This window comes from Rhinoderma darwinii, chromosome 2 (genome assembly GCF_050947455.1).
Source record: "Rhinoderma darwinii isolate aRhiDar2 chromosome 2, aRhiDar2.hap1, whole genome shotgun sequence".
NCBI lineage: Eukaryota > Metazoa > Chordata > Amphibia > Anura > Rhinodermatidae > Rhinoderma > Rhinoderma darwinii.
The window spans coordinates 136,519,191-136,537,549 of NC_134688.1; the positions used below are offsets into that span (position 1 = coordinate 136,519,191).

Here is an 18,359-nt window from a genome sequence, read left to right on the forward strand (position 1 = left end):
CAATTTCTGTTGTCACTTATGTATTGTTATATTCATATAATGATTGCATGTGTACTACGATTCTTCAATAAAACGAGTTTAAAAAAAAATATTTTTGTTGAATATCGCACGATATTCGAGGGGTTTTCCCATAATCATTATTTATCAACTATCCACAGAATAGGAGATAAATATCTGTTCGGTGGAGGTCTGACAGCTGTGACCCCCACCGATCACGAGAACGGGCTTACCTTACCGCTCCTGGGAGCCCCAAAGGAATGGAGCGGTAGTGCGCATGCGCAACCATCACTCCCTTCATTTCTGTGAGGCTGCAGATCGCTAGATTCGGCACCTGTGTATAGGTGATAAATATTGATTATGGGAAAACTCCTTTAAGGATGCAGGGACTGCAGAAAAGGTGCCACAATAGAAGACCTTTAGGCTGGATTCACACATACTAAGCAGATCGAAAAGGAAGGAAAAAAAAATGGAGATGTACAGCAAAAATATAAAACTGAATGACACAAACCTGCAGCTGGACAGTATTGTGTTGTAGACCTCCAACAATTGGTCTAAACCTGGCAATTCCTCTTTCTTCTGCAGCCGTGGTTATTGCATCCAAGACTTTTTCAAGTCTAAAAGGAAACAGGATACATCATAGCGAGCGATAAAAATGTCATTGTAACAAACACCCAACACAAAATAATTCAAAATCAATTTATAACACTAAAAAAGTATAAACTTAGCAGATTGCTGCAAGGACACAGCAAAGTTTATGATGACAGCATTGTTTGTTATCGTCTTGTTTCAGTTTTCTTCATAAATTCACCAAATCTAATTAAATCACTTCAAGCAGATGGCTAGGAACAAAGAACATAAGAAATCCCAATTCACTCCTGAACAGAAGTGAGGAAAATATATTTATTGCATGTTAACAGTGTACTCCTGTCCTGTAAGATACACTACCAAACGAGACATAATTAATTCACTTTTCAAAGGTAAAATCTTACCATGTGATTGTTGGATATCTCCCATATGAAGTAAAGCAATTACAGTGTCATTTTCATTTATGAGAACACATTAACTTGTAACTATTAAAGAAAAAAATATTTATTGAAAACGATGCTCTTAGTTATGGTAAACGTCTTGAATACAAACTAACACGGTGCCTCATCAATAAGAATCCTAATGAAATGTGCTACAAGACATGTCTGAATAAATATTTATCTAGGACAAAACACTTTCCCCAACGCAGCTGTCGTGAGGAAACGTGTCATTAAACTTAATCGCAACGTACTTACATGTTTTCTTCTCCAACAATGCATATAGCAGACAATAACTTGACCACATCCGTCATCATATTAGCTTGCTTGGGATCCATGGCTTTGGCCAATAATGAAAGGCTCCTTTCTTCTCCCATGATTCTCTCTAACCCATGCTGCAATAAAATAGTATTACATAAATATAATAATGCAGTAAAACATTGTGTTCTTCCATTTTAAAATGTTATGGCAGACCATGACTCCACCCGCCAATGTCTCCAAGTTGAAAACTACGGTGGTGGCCCAACATACTGCTATCTCTGATTATCAAAAACACTTGGAAGACCTAGACAATAGGGGTCGAAGACATATTATTAGAGTCCGTGGTGTACCTGAAGCTACTCAGGATGAGCATCTGAAAGACGTACTGGCGACCATTTTTAACACTGTTCTATGTGTTTCTGCTGACCATACTATAAAGTTGGATCGTGCTCACAGAGCTCTGAGACCTAAAGGTGCCTCTCCTCTACCTCGTGACATTATTTGCTGTGTGACTGACTATGAACTTAAAAAAACCATTATGACTAAAGCTAGAGCTCACCGTTTTATTCAATATAAAGATTCCAATGTTCAATTGTTACCTGATCTGTCCTTTGCACAAGCGTAGACCATTACGTCCTTTACTATCTACCCTGCGAGAAATTAATATCTTATACCGCTGAGGATTTCCGTTCAGTCTTACAGCCAGACGAGAGGGCTGTTCTGCTGTTGTCAGATCACCATCAGACGTCCGAGCCCTTTGTGATATTCTGGACATCCCGGTCCCGAAACTGCTCAATTGGGAGCTTACTCCACCGCCACCTGCACCCCCTCTTGTCTGGCAAAAAGTCTCTCCAAAGAAGAAATCTGCTACTCTACAGGGTTCCATGTTTGACCGAGGACACAAACCACCATCTCAGCGTTTCTGATTTTGTTCTTAGGTGTGAATACTCTTTCGCATAACTAAGTGCTTAGACCGCATTGAAAGTTCACCTTGTTTAAGTATTGAATGTGCTTTCTGAACTGTTGTCTTTTTATATAGGCTGTGGTTGAGGGCCACTATTACGGATTGTACAAGATTTATTCATCCCTATTACAGGGGTTTGGTAGCTGTGTCGCTGATAGATTAGGCTTCGAGTGGTTCTTCTCCCCTATGGAGACACTATACCCTCCTAGTGCACTTGCTGCATCTAGTGCTCTCAATGTTACATGCTCAGAAGTTTTTCTTTATTTTGCTAGTCTTCATATGGAATATCACTTCCATTCATAGTCTCATAACCGACTTGATAGCGGATAGTTGCTATATGTGGTTTTCTGTATTGTTTTTGTTTGTTTGTCTATGTCTCCCCCATCCCTTCCCCTCTCCTCTCTTTTTTTATTAGGCGATCTGGTCTGTGGACTGGGACTACAAAACTAATGCTACAACTAATTTTTCTAACATTCCAGTCTACGTACAGGTTGGTTTGCTCTCTGGATTTTTTTATTGCGATTTGATTTACTGCTTACGGATTTATCATGGCGCGTATAGTATCCTTAAATGTTAAAGGTCTAAATTCTAATGTTAAGAGGTGTCTTGCGCTCCGGGAGTTGAAGCATTTGGGGGCGGATGTTGCCTTCCTGCAGGAGACGCACCATGACAGATCCGGGTCTTTCAAATTTGCTTTGCCTCATTTTCCTGTTTACACAGCTACTCAAAATAAGAAAAAGGACAGGTGTTGCAATTTTAATACCGCGGGATTGTCCATTACGTGTTACTAGGTCCATAGCTGATCCGCAAGGACAGTTTGTCATCCTCGCAGGGATTTTGAAAGGTGTTCTGATCACTTTGTATAATATAGATGCTCCAAATACGCTACAAATCCTTTTTTTGGAAAGACTTTTGGCTAAAATCTCCCATTTGCCGTCTACTACTTTGTTTATAGGTGGTGACTTTAATCTCCCTCTCTCTGATATTATGGACAAACAATCCCTCATTACACCTTCTCCGCCTTTAGAATTGCGTAGGCGTACATCGGCATTTCGTCGATGATCCGTAAATATAACTTATATGATTTATGGAAAGTCTCTAACACTTCGGCTAAAGAATATACCTTTTACTCACACCCTTATAGCACACATACCCGGATTGATCTATTACTAGGAAATATACCGGGCCTTCGTTCGTCCTCGTCTGTTGACATTGACCCTATTTCTTGGTCGGATCATGCTCCAATTATGTTGGACCTGCATGTCTCAAATCCCAACTCCCTACAGATCCATCCGTTCGTTCGTTCGTTCGTTCGTTCGTTCGTTCATTCGTAACGTCTCTCGGATTATTTAAAATCTTGCCCTCTTCCCCATATTTCATCTACTGACGCCCTTATGCTCAATGGTCCCATTACTATAGAAGAATTGCAAGATACTATAAAGGACCTTCCTACTGGAAAGTCCCCAGGACCTGATGGTTTTTCATACCTCTACTATAAGGTTTTTCAAGATTCACCATCTCCACATTTGTTAGCTCTCTTTAACTCCTTCCTGTCGGGAGCCTTGATCCCCCCTTCCATGCTTCATTCCTTTATTACGGTCATTCCTAAACCAGGGAAGTACCAGTCTGATTGTTCCAGCTATAGGCCAATCTCCTTGTTGAATACTGATCTCAAAATATTTACCAAGATTTTGGGCAATAGACTTGGTTCACTGCTCCCTGGCTTGATTCATAAAGATCAGGTTGGCTTTGTTATGCACAGACAGACGGGAGACAACACTAGACGTACTATTGATTTAGTGGGCGCTCTCAATAAAACTGACTCTTCTGGCTTACTCATTAGTTTGGATGCTGAGAAGGCCTTCGATCGATTGGACTGGTCCTTCCTCTTCATCACATTAGAAACCATAGGCATCTCTGGTCCCTTTCTTGCTGTACTACACTCACTATATTCCTCTCCAAATGCAGTGGTTAAATTACCGCACGCGACCACCCAGCGTCTCAATACTTCCAATGGTACTCGTCAGGGTTGTCCTCTCTCCTCCCTTCTTTATGTGTTATGCGTAGAGCCACTGGCTGCCCGTATCGGGAGTAATCCGGATATTCTAGGTTTTTTGGTACGAGATAGAGAATTTAAAATTTCCCTATTTGCTGATGATGTCCTCCTGACTCTGCGCAACCCACAAATTTCCTTACCTAACTTGCACTCGGTCCTAAATGAATATAGCCTTCACTCTGGATATAAGCTTAACAATTCTAAGACAGAAGCCCTACCAATTAATCTTTCTCTGTCACTTACTTCGACCCTAAATGCCTCTTTCAATTAGACATGGAAAGAAGACGCAATTAAATATTTGGGTGTTCAGATTACTGGCTCCTATACCGCCTTGTATAAAAGTAACTTTTCCCCCTTCTTTCAGGAAATTAATAAACTATTATCTAAGTGGTCCTCTCCCTCTATCCTTCTTCGGCAGAGTGTCTGCAGTTAAAATGACTATTTTACCAAAATACCTGTATCTCTTGAAAACACTGCCGGTGCCTATACCGCGTAACGATATTCTAAAGTTTCAATCATCTTTACTGAAATATATTTGGGAGAGTAAACGCCATAGAATCCCGAAATCAGTCCTACTTTCTACCATTACATCGGGTGTCTTAGCTGTCCCTGATGTCTATCGTTACTATTTAGCTGTACATCTACGTAGGATTCCTAGTTGGGCTTCGCTACGTGCATATAATAAATGGACTGAGATTGAGAAACTCTGGATTGCCCCTATTCATCCGAATGCAATGTTATGGTCTGGGGCTGTAGACACTTTGCTGATGCCCTTACTTAGCTCAATGTTGTTTACTAAGAACATTTGGAGGCTTTCTAGCACCTTATATTATTTGTCCTCTTTCAAATCTCCGATGACATCCTTCTTATTTAACCCTTCCTTACCCGACGGACTTACTGCAAGGATGACTCAGCCTTGGTCGCGAGCTGGCCTATTTTACTTTGCTGACATCATAGACCCGTGCTCGAGAACGGTTTTACCATTTTCAATGTTGCAATACAAATATAGTCTGTCAGTTAACGTGTACTTCAGCTATCTACAAATTACCCACTTTGCCTACTCTCTTCCTGCAGATAATAGTTTCTCTAAACCTACGCCCTTTGAAATTCTTTGCAAAACTACCACCTCCACTAGTGGTTTAATCTCTGAGATCTACAATATACTCTCCTCTCCAGGTGTGCGTATGGCTCCCAAACATGGCTATATGGTTAAGTGGAAGGCCTATCAAAGTAGGGCGCTCCCCCTGTCGCAGTGGAAAATTATTTGGTCTCATGCAGCAAAGTCATCTCTTTGCGCTTCCTATAAAGAGAACCAATATAAGATTCTGATGCATTGGTATCATACTCCAAATTTTCTACATCGTATCTACCCTCTAGTCTCAGACAGGTGTTGGAGATGCCGCAGTGACAGGGGGACACTTACTCATATCTTCTGGGATTGTTGATTGCTTCGTCCCTTTTGGAGGCAGGTCAATGATTTAGTACATATACTCCTAGGTGTCCGGATTCCACTGACAGCTATGACTTTTCTCCTCAATGTACCGACGAAAGGCTTATGGAAAGTATAGTCCCGATTGCTATTAAATGTGCTTACTGCTGCTAAATGTCTCATAGCGGCCCACTGGAAAAGAACTAGTCCTCCTACGTTGACAGATCTACATACTAGAATAAGGGAGGTTAGAAGAATGGAGTCCTTGACAGCCTCCACGAACAATAAATTGGATTGCTTCCATACTGTTTGGTCACCGTGGGATATGAATGACTCTTTTAGACCACCCTGACGTTGCGTACTGCCTGTACTAATCTCTTATTTACTCATGTACGACTAGGATATCTCTTTGCTCCCTTCCTTCGCCATTTATTCCTTGTTGTGCCAGTCTATTGTCTTGTTATATATGTTTCATGTGTTCGCTGCTTTTTGTTGACAGAGTCTACCTAGATAGTAGGGTAATATGTGGAGCTTATACTCCCCCACAGCAAGTTATTCACTGGGAGTTTCTGCAACATTATCGGTTTATCATATAGAACCCATTGTAGAATATGCACTATTTTTGGATTTAACGATGTCATAACTTCCTACCATTGTTGTCTTGAATTATACTCTGTAGTATTGTGATATCAAGTATGTTTTGTTCTTTACAACAATAAAAATACATAATTATAAAATAAAAAAAATGTAATGGCATATCACTAGGGTAAGCAATGAATCACGAGAACGAAGGAAACAAGGTACCTTCGGCATATTCCCTGGACAACACAGCTTGTTCATTCTGTGAATCAGTGAGGATCCCATCTGTCGGACCCCAACCAAGTAGTAAGTGATGGCCACTTCTTGTCTTTTTGGAGGCTATATTAACTGTATTTGGTCACTGTGATGTGTGTGTATATATATATATATATATATATATATATCCATACATATATACACACACACACACACACACAAAATCACTTCTTTCTTGCTCTCTGCTCCACATATGCTGGCTAGACAAAATTTTCTTTATACAAAATAAGTCATGAGTTTCTTGGCACACTGAAAAAAAAATTGTGCAGGCCAATAATATTTGTAGGCTTTTGCAGCACAGAGCCTATACAATAAATAACATGTGCACATTGAATGTCTGACATCTATAAAAAAAAAAGTCTTCAAAATAATTCATAAAACATACAATTAAATTATTACAGGACAAGATTACCTTGTTGTTCATGAACGCCTTCAGGCACTGTATGACTTTGTGTTGAATTCGTTTTTCTATTTTCTCATGTCTGAATTAAATTTGAAAGATTATTACACAATTAAAATAAATATTGAAAAGGATAGAGGAACCTTTATGGGCCAAAAAATTATTACCCTAATCCTTTTTTTTCAAGGATTATTAACATTGTATGGCCTAGCCAAGTATTCCTGTTAGTTCTCATGCGGAATATGCTGCTCATAACCATAAGTAAAAAGCAACCACAACAAGTTTGCCACTTTATTATTATTAATAAAAGGACTATAATATTGATCATAGTAAATAATTTAGAATATACAAAAATAGCAGCACAGCGACAATATACGGCCTTACTTGGCAATATACAAAGCCGCTTATCAGTCCTGAAATAGCTCTTTTTTTTTTATATATAGGCTAATGCAACCCTGCCTTATAACATCTTTTTGAAGAGGTCCTGCAGCAGCTGCAATGTGTACCATATACTGAAACAGCTGCTGCAGGACCGGTTTGGGAAGAAAAGAGCTATCTTTACGTCAGTCACTGATTGGCACCTCGTCAACTCCCCTCTACTCTTTAACATAAGGTCTTGATCCAGGGGTATATATAATGCCCGACTGTCTTAGCTGCTGCAAAAAATCTTTTAAAAAAAGAATGTAGAAGAGCTTCATGTTAATCATGATCACTGTTCTTATATGAGGAAGTGCCATTTGTGAAGAAGGGGCGGTTAAGACGAACACGGTCTTCCAAAGCAGCCATGACAGCTGAGCTAAACAAGGAGAACGCTAAGTAGGTAATGACTCAGCATTGACAACATATTGTGAAAGTCATAAAGAAGAAGCCTACATATAAAAAGGTCAGCGTTGGCCTACAGCTAGTGCTGGTTTTACAACAGAGTGCACAATAAGAGACGATTACAATGACTTGGAGGACACTTGCAGTAATATTTTCCATACATTTCTCCAATGAATTACAGCTTTACTATCTCATCCCAGCAACATTGTTTGTACAGTAGCTTCATTACGTTTATATGTTCACCGCTGCATGCTATCACCAGCAGTCCAGCGAGGACGAAGTGACCACTGCTGTGTCATTTGTGCAATACGTGATCACATATGAATCATTTCTTCCTAAACTCCCTTAGGGCAACATTGGGACACTTTGCCACTTGTGTGGCACCTACAAATGTGTTGCAAAAAAATTGCAACCATGTTACTGACAGAGGTAGCTATATGCCATGAAAAAATAAAAGAAATATTTAAACACAGGCACATATAAGGATAAATAGACAACCTGTCAAATATACTAAAAGCGCAAGATGTCCTGAACACAACGGACGGGAAAATGCAACGCTTACCAAGTCTGATAGTCTAGCCGACCAACGCACCATAAACAAATAGAAAAATCTGGGCAGTTAAAACCATTAAGTATGCTCACTGGGATGAGACTTATTTTATATTCCACTATCGAACAAATCTCTGTTGTAAATTATCCCACACAGGATTCTACCAACTGAGAGAGGTTTAAGGAATAAATCTGAGAATTAGGGGATTATTCAAGTATGTTGCAATTTTCAGGCAAACTCAATAAAATTGGCCACTAAGGGACTCATTTGGTAAGGCTGAGAAGACGAAAATTGTAATAAAGTAGAATTGACTTGATTATATTTTCTGAAGAGTGAATTTAAAACAATTGGTGATGCTTCTAAATAGTCCAGGACACAGAATTGACCTACATATATCTTGGCAGGGGCGTATCAAATCAATTATCCAGAAATATTGAATAGAAGAACATTTGAACTTAAGAGATTTAGTTCACATACAATTTTGGGTTCTTCCATGTATAGGTTTTTCTACAGCTCAGTTAAGAACATAGGAAAACATTTAAAAACAAATTAATAGAAAGTTCAAATACATCTGGGGACTGGGAAAAGTTTTATATTATGTTTCTATAAGATTCTACGCACAGGTACCAGAAGCAGTGGTATGCCCTAACAGACCTTTACAAGAGACAGCTATGGTGAACTTTGTCTGGTCCCAGGCTGTTGCCATACAGTGCAGCGATTAAGTTTGATTGTGGCACTGAACAGGCTGTCAAGTTATTAAGAGTTTTCGCCAATCCCGGCAGTTTCGTGGGGAGTAGCGAGATATGCTATTTCTGTAACTTCCCAGTCACGGAGCGTATAGCTAAATGTGCTTTGTTATTTCTTAAAACTCCCATTTACTTATATGGGAGTTATGAAGACAGAGTGGCTCAGTGAGCTCGGCTGTTTAAAAAACTCCCGGCCACCTCTGCATGGAGCCTCTGCCTGGATATGGTGGCCAGCAGCCACATCACTATGTGGGACGGGATCGGGGGACCCCTGCTGGAGATAGGTCCATCAGACATTTATGGCATATCCTGTGAATATACCATAAACGTCTGTCGTATGACAAGCAATTTAAAAAGCCTTATTACAGTCTTTATGTATGGAAATTGTGATTAAAAAAATGAAGAGGAAAAATTACATTACCGTTTTCCATCCACCATCCTTTCCAAGATGTCCAAAAGCAGACCAAGTCCATCATGACCAAAGCTTTCAACCCAACTGCAAAAGAGAAGAAAAATATATAATACAACATAAATACACAACTAGCATAAAACTACAAGTACACGAAGGTCACATATAAAGTATAACTAAATGTTCAACAAACTTTTGACATTTCATAGTGACATGACAGAAGTTTTGTTTGGTGGGAGTCCGAGCACTGTAGACCAACCAATCACTAAAACGAAGTGGCAGAAGTGCTCGTGTGAGTGTTGAGCCAATTAGTTTCTGTTCGGCTTTTTCCGGAAAGCCGATGTAGCGGAGTACGAGCTCATAGACTTTCTATTGAGGCCGTACTCTGATACAATGATTTCCGGAAAAAGCCAAAGAGAAACTAAGCAGATGAGCACTCACATGAGCACTTCTGCCGCTTCGTTTTAGCGATTGGTGGGGGTCTCACTGCTCGGACCCCCACCAATGAAAACTTCTGACATGTCACTATGACATGTCAGAAGTTTGTTGAGCGTTTAGTTACCCCTTAAAGCACATTCAGAGAAACATACCCTAGAAAATACAAACAGTGCAAAAATACTTCAAAAGAAACAATAACTCAAATTACTCTATAGTACTAAGCTACAAGATTATGACATTTAAAGATTATGGAAACTTTTGACAAGGAAAAAAAACAAACATGTTTATATATGTTAGTGGTTACCTAAAGTAAAAAAAAAAAAAAAAAGTTACATTAAGGCCGGATTCACACGACCGTGTTCAGTCCGTGATATAAAGTCTGCAGGTTGGCCGCATTTCCCGGACCGAACACAGTGCAGGGAGCCGGGCTCCTAGCATCATCATTATCTATGACGCTAGGCGTCCCTGCCTCCCCGCAGAACTACTGTCCCGTACTGCAAACATGTTTTCAGTACGGGACAGTTTTCCCGCAGCGAGGCGTTGACCCGTAGTGTCATAGATAACGATGACATTAAGAGCCCAGCTACCTGCAGTGTGCTCAGTCCGGGAAATACTGCCGACATATGGTCCGTATATCCCGGACTGAACACGCTCGTATGAATCCGGCCTAAGTCTCAGTCTGCAATCTTCATTTCTTCATTTGTTTGCAGTTCAGTATTTCATAATTAGTCTGCTAGCTATTGTGGTTTCAGACGTTTCTCCAGTGAAAGTGTTCCTCCCAGTAATACATGCTAGATGTGAGGTCTGAGTCCAGGATGCTGCTACCCTCAATAGCTCTTGTGTATCAGCATAGCTTTCGCTCTACATTAGCCAGTGTGATTCCCCCTCTGCTCTCCTCCCCATCTACATTCTGATACGGACAGCCTGTGTGATCTGCCCTCCCTGAACACTTGGAAGCTTTTCTCCCTTTCTACACTCTGATCTGCCCTGCACAACCTCTAGATCATATCAGCCCATCAGAAGAAGCAGACTGATAGATTTGAGTTCAAAGCAGCAGCAAAGCCAGTTATCTACAGCAGAAAAAAACAAACTTTTTTTTTTTTTTTTTTTTAAATAAAGACTATTTAGAAAGAAGGTTTATCTTTGAATTTAGGAAGCGAATGAACAAGAACAAAACAAATTTCGTGCAAAGGTGTACACAGCTTTTAAAACGTATTATATTTATTTCCTTGTATGAACAGAAAACGGATAAACATGTAGGAACACACTTAAGACAAAAGAAAAAAAGAAAATATGTAAACCAGGAATGCAAATAGACAGAACATGAAGCAAATATTATTCTATTAGCGTAATTTAAATGGACTAACTTTTCAACAATTTATGCTAATCTAAGAGTATACGGCTGGGTTCACACGTAGCATAAATACTGCAGATTTTCCGTAACGGATTTCTGCAGCATATTACAGTAGCAGGAAAGAAAATGAGATTTGAAAAAATCCAATCCACATGCTGCGTAAAAAACTCGTGAATTGTCCTGCGGTGCATTTTTTTAATCCGCAGAATACCAATTTATGCTGCGGATTCGCTGCTTTTCTGTTGCGGGTTTTCACCCATTGAATTCAATGGGGAGGTAAAACTAGCAACAAATTGCAGATGTTGCGATGAAAAGTCTTCCCAGTGGGCCGGGGTGCAGGACGTCAGAGGGATGCGTCCCCATGGCTACGGGTAAAGACAGAAAATTTTGGTTTTTATGTGCGGTTTTCCGCCGCGTACATTCCGGCCGCGGAATTGCACCACAATTTGGTGCCGTTTTTCGGCCGTAATTTTCTGCGGGTTCTAAGGGGGATACGCAGTGTACCTTAACATAGTGTATCCGCCCTGTGTGAACCCTACCTGATATAAGACAACATTGTAATTTACTTACTGTTAAAATTTAGTTTTTTTTATCCATGCAAATTCTGAGTGAAGTTACTGCCGCAAAGTTACTGTAATCTGCTGTCCCCCTTCTGTTTTCCAGCATTGACCGACCCGGATTACAGAGCAGAGTAGACTAGCTGCAGAAGGTGGGGGGGGGGGGGTGTCTCTTCACTGCCTGTCTATAACTTTCTATGGAGAGGTGAAGTCGAGCTGGAGAAGGGAGCAGAGGAATAGTGTGACTCAGCAAGACAAGCTGCATGTAAGTCAATGGAGGGAGTAGGGTGAGAATGGGGAGGTGGTAGGAGCAGAGATAAACACACAGACTTGATGGAAAGCTGTCTATGCAACTCCAGTGCTGGATTCTCACACTGCTTATTTTGGATGTATAATCTCCATGTTACAGCTGCCTTTTTATTTGTGATATATAAAAGATAGGCGTGCAAGATTCTACTCTTCTCTGCGTGCAGTGTATAAAAAATATGATTGCCATTAGCTGCCCACTAGCTTTGAGACAACTGAGAATTAGAGCTAGAGCCCGTAGAGCAAAAAACTGCTAAATAATGCCACACACAAGCATACCTACCAACCGTCCCAGATTCAGCGGGACAGTCCCGGATTCCGGCCAGCATTCCGGGCAGTGTCCTGCTGTCGCGGGCGGCCGGTAGTATGTCCCGGCATCAACTGTGTCTGCATTCTCAGGACTAGGGATGCACGATGCATCGAAACTTCGATACTGTTTCGATACTCTGCATCCCCAAACGGTTCGATACCGTTGTTTCATGTATTTCGATACTAAGCTGTGCGGCCGCACAGCTCAGTATTGTAACACATGAATGTATGAGAAAGGGGCTGCGGCTGTGTGATACAGTCATTGCCGCGCTCCTGAGTCCTGATAACAAGTGCGCGGGGTCAGGATGATGCGATGTGGCCGGCGCTGCACTAATGAGCGGCGGCACTGAAAACAGAACGTGGTGGGTGCACTACAAAACACACCTATATTCTGTCCAAAGTGCCTGAACCGCCGCTCATTAGTTCAGCGCCGGCCGCATCTCCTCATGCTGACCGCGCGCGCACTTCCTGTCAGGAGCGGGGCAATGACTGTATTACACAGCCGCAGCCCCGCTGGCGGAGATCAGAGGAACCTCTCATCTCCGCCGTTATTCCTGTGAATGCTGCGATCACAGCAGACTGCAGCATTCAGGGAAAAATGAGAAGGGGGGATACCCCTTGGATCGCATCACAGGGAATACCTGTGACGCGATTGAGGGACATACCATATATGGGCAGACAGCCCAGGGTTCATTGAAGGACCCCAGGGCTGTCCTACCATATTTCCTGTTGTTAGGGCATACTTAGATATGTCCTAACAGCTGCCTGTGTACTATCAGTACACAGGCTAATGTACTGTAATATAGATATATGCCAGTACATTAAAGTTTAAAAAATAAAGTAAAAACAAAGTAATGTGAAATTAAAAAAAAATACACATACACCTTTTTTTACAATAAACATTAAAATGTCTCAATACATAAAATATACACACATTCAGCTATGTAAACTTTGAGGGCTTTTTTTGTTTTTTAATAGAGTTAGTGTGATTAGTGTAACTTTGCAAATAGTTATTAAAAATTCCTTTTACTTTTGGACATACAGCTGTTCTGTGTGCTCTATAGAGAGCAGATGTACCTTTCGTTTTACGCTGAATCCGACAGTCAACCTGACGGATTCAGTGTCGTCGGGTCCTGCGTGTCACTAAAACAGGACCTGCGTGAGCTAAAATAAAGGCAAACATTGAGTATAATATTTAAAATTGCATTACTGCTATATTTACTATACTTACAAATGTGTGGTTCTTCGTGCTCATTTCGATCAAATTTTTGGAGCCTACCTGCTACGAAAAGTTGACCTCATTCAGATGGGTCCCTACACTAAACAGACTCACCTCTCTTTTAGGCCTACAAAATTAACTAATTGTAGGTAGAAACCAGCACTATGCTGCTCTAATTAAAAACAGAAGGAAGAATGCACGACCAAGATAGAGGCAGTCACCACCCCCAAAAGCAGAATGCAAAAAAAGAAGTTGGTCAGCACCCCTGTATTTTAGAGCCGGTTCCTACCTACTGTACCTTTAGTTCAATTTCTAGAGCCACAGCTTACAGGCCCTGGTCACAAGCGTGTGCCAACTCCAGCCCATTGCAGCCCCTGCAGTATCCTTACTTTTCTGCATGCAAATCTCTTCACTTTCATAATTTGCTACAGACATTTTTTAATGTAGACTGTACCACAGCATATACAATTATGAACCCATGACACTATACTACGTGCTTTAAATAGTTTAATAAAATGGTTTTAACATACTGAACACTCAATTTTATTTTAAAAAAACATATCGTCATTCTTAGATTTCCCTAGCTGTGTGCTGCTGTCCATGGTGCTAGTCTCAAAATTATGAGCTGCATGCCCTCTAAGCCAGTGGTCCCCAAACTTTTTTGCACTGAGGACCAGTTTGATGCAAGAAAATTTTTCCAGGAACCAGCAGGGCGGGGGGCGGTGGTTAGAGTCATTTCACACATTGCGTAAATACGGCGTATACCTGTATTATAATACAGTAGCAGCAAAGTGGATGAGATAAAACAAGTCTCATCCACACGCTGCGTAAAAACGGAGCAGAAAAAAAACTCAGAAATTGAGCTGCAATGCAGAAGTTTATTCTGCAGCGAGTCAATTGTATTTGAGCAAACGCTGCTTATTTGTTGCGGGTTTTCCCCATTGAATTCAATGGGGAGGTAAAATTCACAACAAATCGCAGCAGGGGCGTAAATAAAGGCTCATGGGCCCTGGTGCAAGAATTCCGCTTGGGCCCTCCCCAACACCACCAGACCCCCTACCCGTGCCTATGCCCAGCCGCCTTGCCCAACAGTCCCCATGAATGCCCCCACAGTATAATGCCCCCACGGTATAATGCCCCCATAGCATTATGCTCCCAATAGCTGTCCCCACATAGTATAATGCCCCCATAGTATAATGCTCCCCTTAGCTGCCCCCTCACAGTATTATGCTCCCCATAGCTGCTGCCACACAGTATTATGCTCACCATAGCTGCCTCCACACAGTATAATGCCCCCATAGTATAATGCTCCCCTTAGCTGCCCCCTCACAGTATAATGCCCCCATAGCTGCCCCATAGTATAATGCTCTCCATAGCTGCCCCCACAGTATAAGGCCCCCCATACAGTATAAGACCCCCGCCCCATAAAGTATAAGGCTCCCCATACAGTATAAGGCCACCATACAATAAAAAGCCCCGTTAGCTGCCCCAACAAGTAATAGCTGCCACTATATCAACCCCACTCCTATACCCAGAATAATGCCCCCATATGTGCCTAATAAAAAATAATAACATAATTACTTACCTATCCCCGTTCCCACAACGGGTGGAGTATCCTTCTCTTCAGTCTGTGCTATGACTGACTCGGCGCAGACAGGCGCGATGAGTGTCACAACATCGTGCCTGCCTGCGTCGAGCGCTCACGAGTGAACGCTGGGGCAAGAAGCCGTCACTCTTGCTCCAGCATTCAATTCAACTGTATCTGCATCCTAAGGATGCAGATGGAACTTGGACCAGCGGCGGTCACATGGGATGAAACATCATGCCAGGAGGCCGGCCTGGATAACGTTAGAGGGCCGGCCTCCTGGGATGACGTTTCATCAAATGACCGCCTCTGCAGCGGTCTCCTGGGATGAAACATCATCCCAGGAGGCCTGCTCAGCAGTTTTCCGCAGCGGCCATTCCGGGCGAAAAACCTCTACCACTGTTTGGTGCGGTTTTTCGCTTGAAATTCCCTGAGGCTACCGGGGAGCATACCAGACACCGTGGCCTGCTACCAAATCATCCGCGGCCCAGTAGTTGGGGACCACTAATCTAAGCCACATGAAACAGAACAGGCCTTATTCAAATCCAGGACATGCATTTAAAGATACAGAGTGAGACACAAAAACAGGACCCTGGTTTCCCTTGTGTTTTTACAGGCTAATGCTTATCAGGCTGTCATTCATCAAAACGGTCTAACAGTAAAACGATCTTTGTTGCACATAAAAACCAATAAGAGCTTAGCTTTCATTTTACTAAAGCAGAAATGGAATAGGCCCACCGTATCCTTCCCTGCCATTCGAGTGGATCTCTTTGGGTAGGATAGTAGTGTTGTGCTTGAGGGTATCCAACATGCCGTATTCAATTGAACAAAGAATTGCGATAGTGGAGGCCTATTTACACACAGACTTATTAAAAAAATAAATAAAAATAGAACACAGAACAATTTTGCTGGTCTATTTCCAGACCTTCCCGTTCCAGCAAAAAAGCAGCATACATGGTTTGATGCGGAAGGGACATAACATAGGATTCGTGGCCAAAGAAAAAGTAAAAAAATATATATACAACCACGTGTACGAACAACCCATCATTGTTGCAAACATCTAGGAGAAAATTATGAGAAGCTCGATGAAATCAACATGAAATTTATACCAGCAGGCACCCGTTCGCACAACATTATTTCAGATGTATACTGAAATCGCTTCACCTGAAGTCATAGTCAGTTGTGGAAGAGTTAAAAGAGGGGGATATACGGAAACGTTGGCTACTGGATATAATATCTTTTTATTTAATACAAAATTTTCAACTATAAAATTGCTTTACACATGAATAAATCACAATACAAAACAATAAATCTAAATTTGTGAGTCTAATGTTTTTCGATGGAAGCGTGAACACACCATGTACACGGACATTTTCAAGCAAATTTATGCACAGTTAACTGATCACGAGTTTGAGTAGGATTTCTTTCAACAAGATGGGGCAACATGCCATACTGTAGGTCACATGCGTCCCTGTGCCAATTTCATGAAGAATTCACAGAACATACGTTGAGCCAAGAGTTGTGGCCGGTGTGCGACTTATCGGTGAGGTTAACTGAGGGGCCGGGTTTATGAAACGAATTCCCAGACAGTGCCTGAATTAAAACCGCAAGATTCATACTCTGAATATTTAGGTCAAATGCACACGATGCATATTACGTGCGGATTTGCCGCAAGCATTCTCATGAGTTAAATCAGCAGCGTAATATACAGTACCAGCAGAGTAAATGAGATTCCTAGAAATCTCATCTACACATTGCACATTTTTCTGCACGTAAATTGACCTGCGGTGCATATTTCAAAGTTCGCAGCATGTCAATTTTTCTTGTTTCCACTTGCGAATAGTAGGACTATTTTTTTTTAAAAACAAACCAAAATCCGCAGCATAAGGCCTTATTCACACGAACGTGTTATACGCCCATGTGACGGCCATCACACGCACCTATATAATTCAATGTGGCTGTTCACACGGCCGTTGTTTCAACGGCCTGTGTGAAGGGTCCATGAGAAAATATGACGTCATATTTTATTTGCACTTCACGCATCCCTCCATAGACTCTAGTCTATGAGGGATGCATGATAACGCGACCCACAGCGTACAGCATGGATGCACCTCGGACGTGAAAAACTGCAGTTTTTCACAACATTCGCGTGAATATGGCCGAAAAATGCACCTATTTCCGCATGATAATGTAACAACCGCACCGAACAACGCATTTAAAAAAAAAACGCACTAATAGGTGTAGATTTTACCTGCGGAATTACCAGCGGTTTTGTATATTTTCTGCACCAAATTCCACAACCTGTGCATGTAGCCATAACGTTTGGGGTTGCAGAAGGTGTTCCTGAACATAGACGGTCACAACTTTGCATGGCTGCTGGCGGAAAACACTTGCAGCATCTCCTGTAACAGGTAAGTATGTCATTCTTCCATCACCCTCTACAAACCACACAAACGAAAAAGGGTTCTATTATTTGTGGCCCACACTGTACATCAAACGGTGGCATCATACAGATGTGTCCTCCCTTAAACTGATCACTAATCCCAACATATCCCGAGATGTGTGATGCATGACGTTAAATATGTAAAAAAAAAGAAAAGTATACCTTCAACAGATACATCTGACGGATGCTATCTGTCGACCATAGGTCACCGATAAACTACCATGTTAAAAAACATATAAGTTTTTAACTGGAGGGCTGTGGTGGATGCCTATGACAGATGCCATCTGCCACTCAAACTCCTAAATTTAAAAAAAACGTAGACGTTAATGTATACCTTTTTTTACTGGATGGCGCGAGAATGTACTGAATTGGAATCATGACAAATTGTATAACTTAACACAATTTAAGACAAGTTAAGGGTGGACACATCTGTACCTTGGGTTATCTGCCATTGGTTGTGCCAATTCCAAGCTCAAGGTAGCAGAAGTACATGCATTACAGAAGTTTCCACTTAGAACCAAATTGTTTAGGCACTTTACAGTGCACCTTGGTCCTTTATGTCGTAAAAATAAAAAGGGGTCCCAGGACAAGGACCCTCACCAAAAATGACAATTCAGTTATATAATCGAAAATA

At 41.4% G+C, this 18,359-nt stretch overlaps 1 protein-coding gene across 3 annotated transcripts in view; it reads right to left on the minus strand.

Annotated features, from left to right (window-relative positions):
- DIAPH3 (diaphanous related formin 3) overlaps positions 1–18,359 on the minus strand; it is a 613,925-nt gene that overhangs the window by 426,261 nt on the left and 169,305 nt on the right. For all 3 annotated transcript variants that reach the window (XM_075852308.1, XM_075852309.1, XM_075852310.1), the window contains 4 exons: positions 9,527–9,601; positions 7,000–7,069; positions 1,281–1,417; positions 509–614 (listed from right to left, as the gene is read on the minus strand). In XM_075852308.1, the coding sequence (XP_075708423.1) occupies positions 509–614; positions 1,281–1,417; positions 7,000–7,069; positions 9,527–9,601 (388 nt within the window). The remainder of the gene's footprint in view (positions 1–508; positions 615–1,280; positions 1,418–6,999; positions 7,070–9,526; positions 9,602–18,359) is intronic.